The sequence below is a fragment of the Rhinolophus hipposideros genome (assembly GCF_964194185.1).
Source record: "Rhinolophus hipposideros genome assembly, chromosome: 13".
NCBI lineage: Eukaryota > Metazoa > Chordata > Mammalia > Chiroptera > Rhinolophidae > Rhinolophus > Rhinolophus hipposideros.
In genome coordinates this window covers 29,717,882-29,732,748 of record NC_138059.1, presented here as the reverse complement: position 1 = coordinate 29,732,748, position 14,867 = coordinate 29,717,882, and the positions used below count along the sequence as shown (strand labels likewise).

Here is a 14,867-nt window from a genome sequence, read left to right as displayed (position 1 = left end):
CTTTTAAGTGCTAGTTATTTGCAGCAAGGTCTTAACATGTCTTCTTTTCCAGTTTACTAATGATCAGTAAGTAATACAGCTTATTCTTGTCTGTTATTTGAATCAAGCAGTTTTATACTCTGGAAAGTAAAAATACTGACTTAAAATTAAAATGCAAGCTAAATCAATACCAACGAATACAGAGAAAATCTTGTATTTGTATGATTTCAAAATCTTCGTTTTAATCTCTACTATGTACAGTATCTTTTAAGAATTTCAAACTTTTGAAAATAGCATTTTAATAAGCTAAACATTTCTATATGTTTATTATTGGCCAATCCCATTCTAAGGAGTTTATTCATATTTCACTCTTCCATTTATTCAGGACTTAAAATGAACATAATAATTCTTTATTTTAATCAAATAAACTAAAGAGACTTGTTTTCTGAATGCTGCATGTCACTGTAAAGTAGAATTCTGCTTTTAGTTCAGAATCCATATTCCTAAATAAAAATACAGTTAGTTGTAACCCTTGATGAGCATTCCACAATGTAGATAAAAATCATCTTTAAAGTATTGTGACTCTTCAAGATAAAAAATAACAAGTTTTAATGCCAAAGCATCCCAAAATACTGATAACTAATGATTTTATCTACTGTAATATTAAAAGTTCAATTACAGTGAATTTTACCACTGTCTCTCCATACAGCCAGCCAATGATCACAAGAAATAAATGCAAAATTACCTCGAGATGAGCCTAGCCTGGAAAGTGATGAACGACGAAATGAAGGGTAACCAAAATAGCTAATGTCTTCAGAAAACATGGCATCCGCATCGATAATGACACTTGGGTGGGCAGAATGAATGTCAGCATCAAGTAGAGACATAAGATCCTCTAGAAACAGAAACAAATATAAATGAAGCGGATATAGAAAAAAATATCTGCAGACCATTGAAGGATCTCTGAAAATTAAAACAGATTAAAACGAGGGAGTGAACCAGGGATTGATGGACACAGCCTGAGAGAACAGGCAATAAGTAATTAGGAAATAAAGTGAATGTTCTTAACACAGATTTTATGGAACATGACATGCATGACTGTTTGGGATACCTACTAAATAATCACAAGAAAGCAAGATCTCTACTTAAGATACTTGTGACATCGCAGAGATAACACAGTCAAAAGCTAACTGCAGTTCAGTTATTACATTCAATAATAAGGGCATCAAAAAGCTACATTCCAGAATCATCTAGCAGCCAGTGATAATGCCATGCACAGATATCTACATCTTTATTAGGAGCATACACAAGAACACTAAGCAAAAACATTTCCCCATTTCCCCTTAAAAATAATTTTACAATTAAATCAAACACTACAATGAGAAATATCTACCACCTTGGAAAGAACAGTCAGAAAATCCATCGTACTTTAAAATTCCATTCTCCAGTGAAAAAAAACCTCTGCCTTCACAGAGATGAGAAAACCATAATGGTGATCCACCAACCTCCAGGTAAGTAAGATTCACTGGCTGTATCATCCCCATCATCACCATCTTCATCGTCCCGGCTAAGTAAATTATTTACAGCAAGGTTTACATCAAGATTTGTTCGCTGAAGTTCCCGAATAATGACACTTCTGGATTTGCCTTGTAAAACGACCTGGGCCTGAAATACAACATACAAAAGAATGCTATGCTAATTCTCTTTTGATTAAATTCATTATCAAAATCAGCTTTCTGGCTGCAATATAGAAAAGCAGTGCTTCACAATTCATGATATGAATCATGACTGCAGTCCATGATATCCAGTTCAACTTCACCTTGTCCTGTTTTACATTAAGTGTTCTACAAGGTCCATACCTGCGAAATCAGCTCCTCTGGAATGACGGACGCTGGAATAACTGGCTGGGGCTGACTGCCCAGAAGCCCAGACCCTCGATCCCGTCCTGTCCGAATCACCCGAGTCTGCCGACGGGAATCCCGAGCTCCAGCTGACGACCTACCAGAGGACCCTCCTCCACTTCCACCTACTCCAGAACTCCAGCGACTTCTAAATATTGGAGAATTGACAGCATTAGCATTTTATACAATCATTCTGGAAAGATCGTTTTGGGTCTCATTTTCAGTCTCTACAGCTAAGATAAAGCTATTTGTCTAACTGACATAATATATAGTAGTATTTTGATAGAATAAGGTAATAGAACTAAACTTTAAAAATAACACTGTTCCGATTTTTTTAAATGCTAGCATATAAATTCACTTTTCAGAAAGATAAACATCACACTTTTGCATCTTTTAAAATAATTTTTTAAAGATCCACATATCAAGTATTTCTAGTCACAACTCTAAAATGAGTTATAAAATACATCTCACCTTTGCTTGAAAGATCCATCAGATATAATTACCAACACTATTATACAAAAAATAAAATTCAGAGTTTAGGACTCAAAGTGCTTTGCAAGGAATAAAACATTCCTTTGCAAAGATAAGTGTTCATTAATATTTAGCACTGTTAACCACCTTGACCAAGGGGAAGCTACTATTTAAAATATTCATTAATTTTTTTCTTAAGTATGAAAAAACAGGTATCTTCACTTATTGCCGTAAACATGAGAATTGAGAATATTCAAATTAAGTAAGCTACATAACCATAAACAACTACTTTTCTGCATGCAATCAGATCCTAGGGAAATTGTCACACAAATCACATTAGCCTTTTAAATTATAACAGTGCCGGTTCTATTCAAAATGAATGTAATACTTAGCGATCTAGAAAGCGGTACTTTATTTCTGCCTCCTCTGCATTGCATTAACTTAACGCTGAAACCGTCCACCAGCCATTGCAAACAGACTTAGTTTATATTTGATTTTTCAAGCCTTTTTCTTCCCTTAAAAATGATTGAATACGTTAACCAGTAATAATTCTCAAATCGATATACAACAAACTTCTTGGTCTTTCTTTTCACTTAATTGGAAAGCCCAATCTGTTGAAACAAAAGCTTTTTAAAGTTTCCTCAATAAAATGGTAAGATAAGAAACACTCCAGAAAACCCAGAGCCATCCTTTTTGAAGGCTTTCTACACATGTTGACACATTCTATCAATTCATGTTTATTCAGGGACTGTATCTATGGCATAAGAGCTGCCCAAGATAATTTTAGAAAAAAAATAATATTGTGCGTTCTTAGGGACGCAGTATGAAACACCATTTAATTTCATCTATGTAACAGATTTTATAAATGCAGTCGTAAAGAATCATTCAAAAACCAAGAGAAAAAAAGGGGGCAATAAAAGTACATTACATTAACAAAAAGAAAATTAAAACAAATCCATTTACAGTAGCAATAATAAATACTTAGGAGTAAATATCACTGAGGTGAAAGACTTGTACACTGAGGACTACCAAACGCAGCTGAAAGAAATTAAAGATACAAATAAATGGAAACACATCCTGTAGTCCTTGATTGGAAGACTTAATATTGTTAAGATGTCCATACTACTCAAAGCAGTCTTCAGATTCATCACAATACCTATCAAAAACCCAGTCATTTTTTACAAAAATAGAAAAATTAATCCTAAAATTCATATGGAATCTCAAGACACAGAATAGCCAACACAATTTTGAAAAAGATGGAGGAAAAAAAACTGGAGGACTCACACTTCGTGAGCTCAAAACATTACTATAAAGCTACATTAATTAAAACAGCATGGTACTGGCATAAAGACAAATAGACCAACGGAATGGAATAGAGAGTCCAGAAATAAATTCTCATGTATATATGGTCAGATGATCTTCAACAAAGGTGCGAAAACCACTCAATGGGGAAAGGACAGTGTGTGTCTTCAACAAATGGTACCAGGAAAATTGGATAGCCACATGAAAAAGAATGAAATTGGACCTTTATCTTATACCGTATACAAAAATTAATTCAAAATGGATTAAAGACATAAGCATAAGACCTAAAACTAGAAAATTTCTAAAACAGAGAAAAACCTTCATGACAGCAAATCTGGCAATGATCTCTTGGATATGACACCAAAAGCACAGGCAATAAAAGCAAAAACAGACAAAAATAACTACATAAACCTAAAAACTTCTGTATCTCAAAAATAAAATCTTGTTATCAAAGAAAGAAATATTCTAGAAAGTAGACATGTTTTCTTTTCAAGTTATATCCATTATGACAATTGTGCAACAGAAAGTAATATAGGCTCAATAAAACAAACAGGTATTCAAATACAGTATTAAATCAGCATTTCTACTTCATGGTTTCCTGTAAGTTGTAAAAACTAAGTCAGGGAGAACTACTCTCGAAATTTTTAAACATTCAAAAGCTAAATATATTATTTCATCTTGAAAACAAGGAGACCCACACTAGAGTCCTAAAAAGATATAATCAGGTGACTGTATGTCCCGGTTTGCCTGAGATAGTACTGGTTTAACCCTACCATCTGAGCCTAATTACTAATTTCACTCTGAAATGTCCCAGTTTGGACAATAAATTACTTGGCCAACATAAATATGAGAAACGACGTCTTTTCACCAAGGAATGCATACCATTTTTCCCCCAAGCAAATAATGCTAGAAATCTGATCAGGACACATCTACTCTTGGGCAGACCTTATAGGTATCACAAACTCAAATCTCCCTAAGGGAATGAAAAAGATTACTACACAAATAACTGAAGTCCAGTTAACAAGGAATCCTTGAGTGGAGAATATCAGCCTATCTAAAACATTCAAATTCACTATTGCATTACTCCATCAAAACACAAACGGCTGCCAGTTTGCAATCTCTGCTACACAAACCTTGAATTGAAGTTAGGTGAAAGATAAATGTCAAAATATCTCTTGCCTGCCCATTGACCCGACTGTTACCACGCAGGATACCATGTTTTCCCACTCACACCCACTGTGCAGAATTTCTTCTATCAGAATCCAAACAACCTACTAGCCTCCCTAACTCATTTCCTTTTGAACATTCCTCTAACCAGCTTGCTTCCTAGAGAAAAAGTAATATGTTAAACTGAAAATGTTAATATTAAACTCAAAAATACTGGGAATACCAGTTTCTACTTTATTTATACCTGGTGGTTTGGCTGGCTGGTTGGCTGGTTGGTTAGTTGATTGATTGGTGGGTTAAAAAATATATACATCTGGGGAGGCCGGTTAGCTCAGTTGGTTAGAGCGCTAGCTCTTAACAAAAAGGTTGCCGGTTTGATTCCCACATGGGATGGTGGGCCGTGCTCCCTGCAACTTAGATGGAAAACGGCGACTGGACTTGGAGCTGAGCTGCGCCCTCCACAACTAGACTGAAGGACAACGACTTGACTTGGAGCTGATGGGCCCTGGAAAAACACACTGCTCCCCAATATTCCCCAATTAAAAGATAATTAAATATTCTTAAATATATATGTATTTAAATATATATATTTATAAATATAAATATATATTTATCGAATTTAAAAGAATTTAAAAGAATATTATAATATTCTTTTATAAATATTATAAATATTTTAATAAATATTATTCTTATAAATATTATACTATTTATAAGAATTTAAAAATATTCTTAAATATATATATATAATATTCTTAAATATATATATATATATATATATATATATATATATATATATATATATATGGAAAGTCTGAGAAACTGTCATAGGCAAGAGGAACCTAAGGAGAAATGATGACTAAATGTAATGTGGTATCCTGGATGGGATTCTGGAACACAAAAAGGATATTAGGAAAAAACTAAGAAATGTGAATAACCTAAGGCTTTCAATTAACAGAGTTATCAGTATACATTAATTGCAAAATATGCACCAGGCTAATGTTGGATGTTAGTAACAGTAGGAACTAGGTGAGGGGAATATATTAATAAGAACTCTCAGTATTACCTTTGTAATTTTTCCGTCAATCTAAAATTGTTCTAAAATAAAAAGTTTATTTAAAGAGTATATACCATGTTTCCCCGAAAATAAGACCTAGCCGGACAATCAGCTCTAATGGGTCTTTTGGAGCAAAAATTAATGTAAGACCCAGTCTTATTTTACTATACTACAAGACCAGGTCTTATATGACATGATATGACATGACACGACACCGGGTCTTATAGTAATCTTTGCTCCAAAAGACGCATTAGAGCTGACTGTCCAGCTAGGTCTTATTTTCAGGGAATCGAGGTATGTACACTCACAGATGCACACACACACACATTATGTATATGTATGATTGATTGGTATGTGTGTGCCTGTGTATACGAGTATGTGTATATTTATTTGCATGAAAATATTAATCAGTTCCAACAATTAAATGAGGAGATTTCACATAAAAATGCAAATTTGCAGTCTTTCCTAGGACAAAAAAGGGAGGAGGCATGAAGGTATGCATTTGGCAACAATGGCTCTGTATTCTCCTATGGTAATAATCAGCTGATCAGCAGCCTCCTTTAAAAATGGGGCATCCACTTACTTTGTCAAAGCCCTACTACCTCCTATCTTACCTACCTAGCCAGCTTCAACTATTTACAATTACAATGACCCACTTGGATTTTACAATTCAAATCCTGTACTATTACCTCAGATTAAATTTCAATGGTAGTTCAAACCAATTAAAGCAGCTTATACTACCATCTATTATGTCTAGTGACAACAAATAAAATAATAAAGAGATTTTAGATACAAATATCTTCATTTTAAACTTACTATTGAACGCAAATAAACTCTCTCTTCCCCAAATACATTTGATGTTCTTACCCTTAACCTGGTTTGAAATAAGTTTTAAAAAATACCTAGAAAATTTTTGAAATGTTTCCCAGGACAAATCTGAGTAATTACAAAAGGAAGAAAAGAGCAGTAGTTAGAAATCTTTAGCACACAAACCTGTTAATCAGTAAAAATACCAAAGAGAAAAATGTTGCAAGTCCCATACATTGTGACTGCTATGCATTCTTAAGTATGATCAGTCAAAATAAATAATGAATTCTCAATGATCCATGCTGATGGAAAGAAAAAAGCATCAATTACCCCAAAATTTTTGCAATGCAGCTCTCCAATACCGAGACCCCTCAGTCCCCGATTCACGACACCTCTGAACCCAAATGGAGCTGGGACTGTGAAGGAAGAGGATGGGGACAATGGTCTGTGGGGACGGTCTCTGTCCTATTTGTACAGTAAATTTGTGGGTCAGAATTCCCTTTGGGGACTCAAAATATTCTCATACTAGATCCTTTATTACATGTTACAAATTGCAAACTTAAGTTTATTGTAATCAACATAGAAAGAAGGAAAAACCCACTATGAAAAAAATTTATATGGAGGAAAATATTTTTGACTCTATACAATTTCTTGATTTGCAAAATAACTTGATCACAATTTCACCATCAACAAACTGAGAAGAGTGTTCATAGAGGTCAAGAGAAACAAGCAGCCTTTAAGTATTTACGCTTTGTGGACATCAACAAGACCAAATAGAGGTAAACAATGACCTGCAATGACTTCTCAGGGGGCACTGTGAATACTTTTAAATATCGCAATAACGAACCCAACATGAAAGACAGTTTATAGAGTTTGTTCTAAACTGTGTGTGTGTGTTTATAAATGGGAGGGAAACGTGGATGTGAAAAAAAATAGGCAAAGATGGGTAAGGGGGACTCAAAAATTATTGATTCTCTCTGCATTTCAAAGTCTTAAAATTAGCCCTAATCATCTTTGGAGCAGGTCTACAGAGATACAGAGATTTTATTCAAGCTCAAAGGTACTACACTTTATTGCTATATTTGGTGCATATTTTATTAAACTCCACTGCTCTATTTAAGTCATTCTGTCATACAGTCTATTTTTCCCCCTCCCACCAAACCCCCCTCCAGTTCAAGCTGTTGTTTCTCAGTCTAGCTGTGTAGAACACAGCTCCCTGGCCCATGCTGGTATTATGAGCCTTGCCCTCCCCCGGGCTGAGGCCACTGGGGTGAGGCCATTGGTCTCCGGTTGGCTCACAACAGCTCTCGCTGGCTGCTGGCCACCGGCCACTCATGGCAGCACATAGCAGCCCACGGCCGCTCACGCCGACCTCTGGCTGCTCACGGCAACCCAGCTCCAGGAAGAGCCGTTGTTCACAATCTTAGCTGTAGAGGGCACAGGTCACTGGCCCATGTGGGAATCGAACCGGTGACCTCGGTGTTAGGAGCACGACGCTCCAACCACCTGAGCCACTGGGCCAGCCCCATAGTCTATTATAATTGGTTATATGCAAGTTGTATTTATAAAGAAAAGAGGGTTTTAATCTAGGACAATTTGAGCAACATTAATAAATAGTAATGGATTATAAACTATAAAATAAAATATCCATAAGACCATAATAATACAAATAACCAAATAGAAACAGAATAAAAAAGAAAAGGGCAAGGAGGAAAAGTTCTTCCTTAGTGTCAAATTCCAACTGGTCAGTGTAAAAGGAATGGTGAATATATTTTTTAAAATATTTGTCGATTAGTAGAACACCACAGAAATAATTAAGGCAAAAAATCATCAATGGATGCTAAAATCAAGCATAAAAATAAGATGTTTACAGAGTCACAAACTAGCACCCCACAAAATATATATTAATTAACAAAGAGGAAAATAGGAACTTTATAGTTAAGAAACCTGGCAAACACCACCTCAATTAAGTGATCGGGGGTTAATAACCTCATCACCAATAATGAAACGTGTCAACATCATATGCCTCCTGACAGGATGCACTGAGAAGAGCACATCATCACTTCTATCAAAAATGTATCACCTGCAATCATAATCACATTCCTAGCAAGTAATTTGTGGACATCAACAATCTGATTCTAAAGTTTACAGGGAGAAGGAGAAGACCCAGGAAGGCCAACACAACATTAAATAACAAAGTTGAAGAGCTGATGCTAGCCAACTTCAAGACTTACTATAAAGGCACATTAATCGAGACAGTGTGCTACTAGTGAAAAAAATAGACAAAAGAAACCCCCAAAGGAGCAGAATAGGAAGCCCAAAAGTAGACCCTATATAGTCAGTTGATCTTTGGCAAAGGCAACATAGTAAAGATAACCTCTTAACAAATGATGCTGGAACAACTGAACAGTCAAATGCAAAAAATAAATAAATCCAGACTTTACACCCTTCACAAAAATTAACTCAAAATGGATCATAAGACCTTAATGTAAACTGCAAAACTATTAAACTCCTAGAACATTACACAGAAGAAAATCTATATATCCATAGGCTTGGCAATGACTTCTTAGATCGGACCTCAAAGGCATAATGAAAGAAATAATTGATAGAGTGACTTTAATATTAAAAACTTCTGCTCTGTAAAAGACACTGTCAAGAGAATGAAAAGACAAGCCACAGACTGGGAAAAAATATTTGCAAAAGATGTTATCTGATAAAGGACTGTTAGCCACAATACACGAAGAACTCTCAAAACTCAATCATAAGAAAACAAATAATTCAATTTAAAAACGGGCCAAAGTCCTTAACAGGCATCTCACCAAAGCAGCTATGCAGATGGCAAGTAAGCACATGAAAAGATGCTCTACACCATTTGGCATCAGGGAAATGCAAATTAAAAAAGTGAGCTACGACTACACACCTATTAGAATGGCCAAAATCCAGAACACTGACAACACCAGATGCTGGTGAGGATGTGGAGCAACAGGTACTTTAATTCAGTGCTGGGTGGAACAAAAAATGATACATCTACTTTACCAGTTTAACCGTTTCTTACAAAATTCAACATACTCAACATATGATCCAGCAATTGTGCTCCTTGGTATTATTTATTCAGAGGAGTTGAACACTTACGTCCACACAAAAAAACCGGCACACGATGGTAATAACAGTTTTATTCATAATTGCCAAAACGTGGAAGCAACCAAACTGTCTGTCAATAGGTGAATGCATAAATGAATTGTGGTATGTCCAGGTAATAGACTATTATTCAACACTAAAATGAAATAAATTATAAAGCCATGAAAAGACATGGAAGCAATTTAAATGCACATTATTAAGTGAAAGAAGCCAATCTGGAAAGGTTATACACTTTCAGTATGTTTCAAACTATATGACATTCTGGAAAAAACAAAACTATGGAGACAGCAGAAAGATCGGTGGCTGCCAGGGGCTGGAGGGAGGATGGGATAAACAGGTAGAGCACGGAGGATTTCTAAGGCAAACTACTCCGTATGACACTATAATGAAGGATGCACGGCATGAAACATTTGTCCAAAACATAAAATGTACACTATCTAGAGTGAACCCTAATGTAAGCTATGGGCTCTGGGTAATAATGATGTATCCATATAGGTTCATCAATTACAACAAATGGACCGCTCTGGTCGGGGATACTGTAAAGAGACTATGCGTGTGTGGGGACAGCAAGTATATGGGAAATCTCTGTACCTTCGTCTCATTTTTGTTGAAACCTGAAAACTGCTCTAAAAAAAAAATACTTTAAAAAAAATGCATCACCTGAGTTTAATCATGAGAAATTAACAAATTCAAACATTCTACAAAATAACCAGCCATTTTTCAAATTCATCCGGGTCCAGAAAGATAAAGATTGAAACCAGTCCAGATTGGAGGAAACTACAGAAGAATAACAATTACATACAATATGGAATCCTACATTGAATCCTGGATCAGAGAAAGGGTAGTGGAACAATTGGTGAAATCTGAATAAACTCTGTAGATTAAGCACTGAAAAGTATTAATTTCCTGGTTTTGATAATTGTACTATAGTTATGTAAAATAACATTTGGAGAAGTTGAGTGAAAGTTTCTGTAACCTTTGAAAGATAAATTATTTCAAAATGAAAAGGTAAATTTAAAAATAAACAGAGTACAGGATTCGGAACAAATGCCACTAGGTAAACAGATAAACTAAACCATGGATTAGCAATCTTTTTCTGCAAAGAGCAGAACAGTAAATAGTTTATTAGGCTTTATGGGCTAAACAAACAGTCTTTGTGGCCAGTACTCTCATTTCTGCCATCTTAGCAGCCATAGATTGTATAATATCAAGCATAGCTGTGTTTCAATAAAAACAGGAGGGGTCAGATTTAGCGTATAGGCTGTATTTTGCCAACCTTTCAACTAAACAAAGAAATTTTTATCTTAAAGAAGGTATAGTTTGACACAATATTATGAAGAAATTATTCTTTCTTAAATATAATCAAATACTTTCTAGGTTTATCAAAGGAAATGGAAATTTCATTTGTTATTACCAATTATTTTCAGAATTTATCAGTTGTGTGCATAGGACCATTAAAAAGAGATACGCCAACATTTTAATAAAGACCAGAGCTATGTTTTCAATTAATAGTTCTAGCACACAATGAGCTAAAGGATGCAGCACCCAACTCAACAGCCTTCCTCTGACCTCAAAATAAACTCATTTAGCATAAAAACAGAAAAATAAACAAAGTAAGCATTTTGGAACCTCAATTTTTAAATCTAACTTCACTTAAAAAATTCAGTGTCAAAACAACAACAAAAAATGTTTAAAACCTCCCCCCTTATATTTTTAAACAATTTAAATTGCTTCTAGTTGTATTTCTCTGATCAGCCTTGGCACATATGCTGACTTGACTGATTTGGCATTATCGTATCAGTGAGTCGCTAAAAAAAAATCGGGCTATTCAAGAATCAATATACAAAATGAGTAAAATCATCTGGCTTGGAATTTGTATATGACATCTTTAGTTTTATCATATCAACTTTAGATAAAAATGGAAGAAGAGTTGAGTATCTAGTTTAAGTTATACATTTTATAAATAATTCAAAAAGTAAAAACAAGGTACAAACTTCCTGTTATAGAATAAATAAATAAGTCATGGAAATATAATGTACAGCATAGTTGGTTATAGTTAATAACACTGTACTGCATATTTGTAGGTTGCTAAGAGTAGATCTTACAGTCCTCATCACAAGTAAAAGAATTTTTTTTAACACATTAACTAGACTTATTGTGGTAATCATTTCATAATATATACAGGCATACCTCACGTTATTGTGCTTTGCTTTATTTCATTTCACAGATATTTCATTTTTTACAAATTGAAGGTTTGTGGCAACCTTGTCGCACAAGTCTACGGGCATCATTTTTCCAATAGCATTTGTTCATTGTATGTCTGTCTCCGTCACATCTTGATAATTCTCATAATATTTCAAACTTTTTCTTTATGATTACATTTGTTAGGGTGATCTGTGATCAGTGACCTTTCATATTACTACTGTTTAACTGTTTTGGGGCATCACGAACTGCACCCATATAAAGACAGTAAACTTAATTGAAAAATTTTGTGTGTTCTGATTGCTTCACTGACCAGCCATTCCCCATATCTCTCCCGCTCCTCAGGCCTCCCTACTCCCTGAAAGACAACAATATTAAAATTAGACCAATTAATAACCCTACAATGGCCTCTAAGTGTTCTAGTGAAAGGAAGAGATGCACATCTCTCACATTAAATCAAAAGCTGCAAATGATTAAGCTTAATGAGGAAGGCATATAGCAAGCCGAGATAGAAAGCTAGGCTTCTTACACCAAACAATTAGCCAAATTGTAGATGCAAAGTCAAGCTCTTGAAGAAAATTAAAAGTGCTCCTACAGTGAACACACAAATTATAATAAAGAAAAACTGCCTTACTGCTGATATGGAGAAAGTTTTACTGGTCTAGATAGAAGATCAAACCAGCCACAATATTCCTTTAAGCCAAAGCCAAATCCAGAGAAAGACCCTAACTCTCTTCAATTCTATGAAGGTTGAGAGAGATGAGAAAGCTGCAGAAGGAAAGTTTGAAGTTAGCAGAGGTTGGTTCATGAGGTTTAAGGAAAGAAGCCACCTCTATAACATAAAAGTGCAAGGAGAGGCAGCAAGTGCTAATGTAGAAGCTGCAGCAAGTTATCCAGAAGATCTAGCTAAAGTAATTAATGAAGGTGGTTACACTAACCAACAGATTTTCAATGTAGACAAAACAGCCTTCCTTATATTGGAAGAAGATGCTATCTAGGACTTTCATAGCTAAAGAAGAGGCATCACAGGACAGGCTGACTCTCTTCTTAGGGGATAATTCAGCTGGTTACTTGAAGTTGAAACCAGTGCTCATTTACCATTCCAAAAAGCTAGGGCCATGAAGAATTAGGCAAAATCTACTCTCCCTGTGCTCTACAAATGGGACAACAGAACCTGGATGACAGCACATTTATTTACAATATGGTTTACTGAATATTTTCAATCTACTGTTGAGACCTACTGCTCAGAAAAAAAGATTGCTTTCAAAATATGACTGCTCATTGACAATGCAAGAGCTCTGCTGTAGCTTTTTCCCCGAAAATCAGACCTAGCCAAACAATCTGCTCTAATGTGTCTTTTGGAGCAAAAATTAATATAAGACCCAGTGTTACGTTGTGATGTGATGTGATGTTACATAAGACCCGGTCTTATATAACAGTAAAATAAGACCGGGTCTTATGTTAATTTTTGCTCCAAAAGATGTGTTAGAGCTGGCTAGGTCTTATTTTCGGGGAAACATGGTACACAGTGAGATTCATGTTGTTTTCATGCTTGCTACCACAACATCCATTCTGCAGCCAATGGATCAGTGAGTAATTTTGACTTTCAGGTCTCATTTAAGAAATATGTTTCATAAGGCAACAGCTACCATAGATAGTGATTCCGCTGATGGATCTGGGCAAAGTAAGTTGAAAACCTTCTGGGAGTTCACATTCTAAATGCCATTAAGAACAATTGTGATTCATGGGAAGAGGTCAAAACATCAACATTAACAGGAGTCTGGAAGAAGCTGATTCCAACCCTCCTGGATGACACTGAGAGGCTCAAAACTTCGGCGGAGGAAGCAACTGCAGATATGGTGCAAACAGCAAGAGAACTAGAATTAAAAGTGGAGCCTGAAGATGCTATGAAGATTACTGGCCTGAAGATGCTGTGAAGATTACTGAAACGACAACAAAGGATTGAGAATTTTATATAAACTTAGTTGATAAAGCAGTGGCAGGGTTTGAGAGGACTGACTCCAATTTGAAAAAAGATCTACTGTGAATAAAATGCTATCAAACAGCACTGCACGCTGCAGAGAAATAGCGGGTGAAAGGAAGAGTCAATTAATGTGTTCAACTTCATTGTGGTCTTATTTTAAGAAATTACCACAGCCACCCAACCGTCAGCAACTATCACCCTGATCAATCAGCAGCCATCAACACTAAGGCAAGACCCTCCACCAATAAAAATATTATGACACTAAAGGTTCAGATGATGGTTCACAGTTTTTAGCAATACAGTATTTTTAATTAAGGTACATACACTTTTTTTTAGATATAATGCTATTGCACATTTAACAAACTACAATATAGTGTAAAAATAACTTTTACATGCACTGGGAAACCAAAAAATTCATGTGACTCATTTTTTTGCGATATTCGCTTTATTGCAGTGGTCTGGAACTGAACCCTCAATTATCTCCGAGGTATGTCTATACAAATACTGAATCATTACGTTGTACCTCCGAAGTTATATGTCAATTATACCTCAATTTAAAAAAAACAAAGGCAAAAATAACTTTATTAAAGGCTGTAAGGTTTAGTTACATAAATTTCAAACCTCATTAATTTAATTTGGAAAGAACTATCTGATCTGGACACCAGAAAGAAAGGTTATTTTCTTTTTACCCAACAATTAGTCACAAAATCAAAGGTGGTATCACTAAAATTTTTAAAAGACATAAGCGACACGATAAATGACATTATAAACTCATGTGAACATTATACATTTTTAAAAGGTCAAGAGCCTGGGTTAATTGTAATTAGCCTGTGTGGGTTATTTTTATCATGGTGGCTCACCG

At 35.1% G+C, this 14,867-nt stretch overlaps 1 protein-coding gene across 3 annotated transcripts in view; it reads right to left on the bottom strand.

Moving 5' to 3' along the window:
- Window positions 1-14,867, bottom strand: part of UBR5 (ubiquitin protein ligase E3 component n-recognin 5) — a 126,305-nt gene that overhangs the window by 72,006 nt on the left and 39,432 nt on the right. For all 3 annotated transcript variants that reach the window (XM_081070096.1, XM_081070097.1, XM_081070098.1), the window contains exons 6-8: window positions 1,839-2,028; window positions 1,485-1,644; window positions 725-874 (exon numbers count right to left, since the gene is read on the bottom strand). In XM_081070096.1, coding sequence (XP_080926222.1) covers window positions 725-874; window positions 1,485-1,644; window positions 1,839-2,028 — 500 coding nt within the window. The remainder of the gene's footprint in view (window positions 1-724; window positions 875-1,484; window positions 1,645-1,838; window positions 2,029-14,867) is intronic.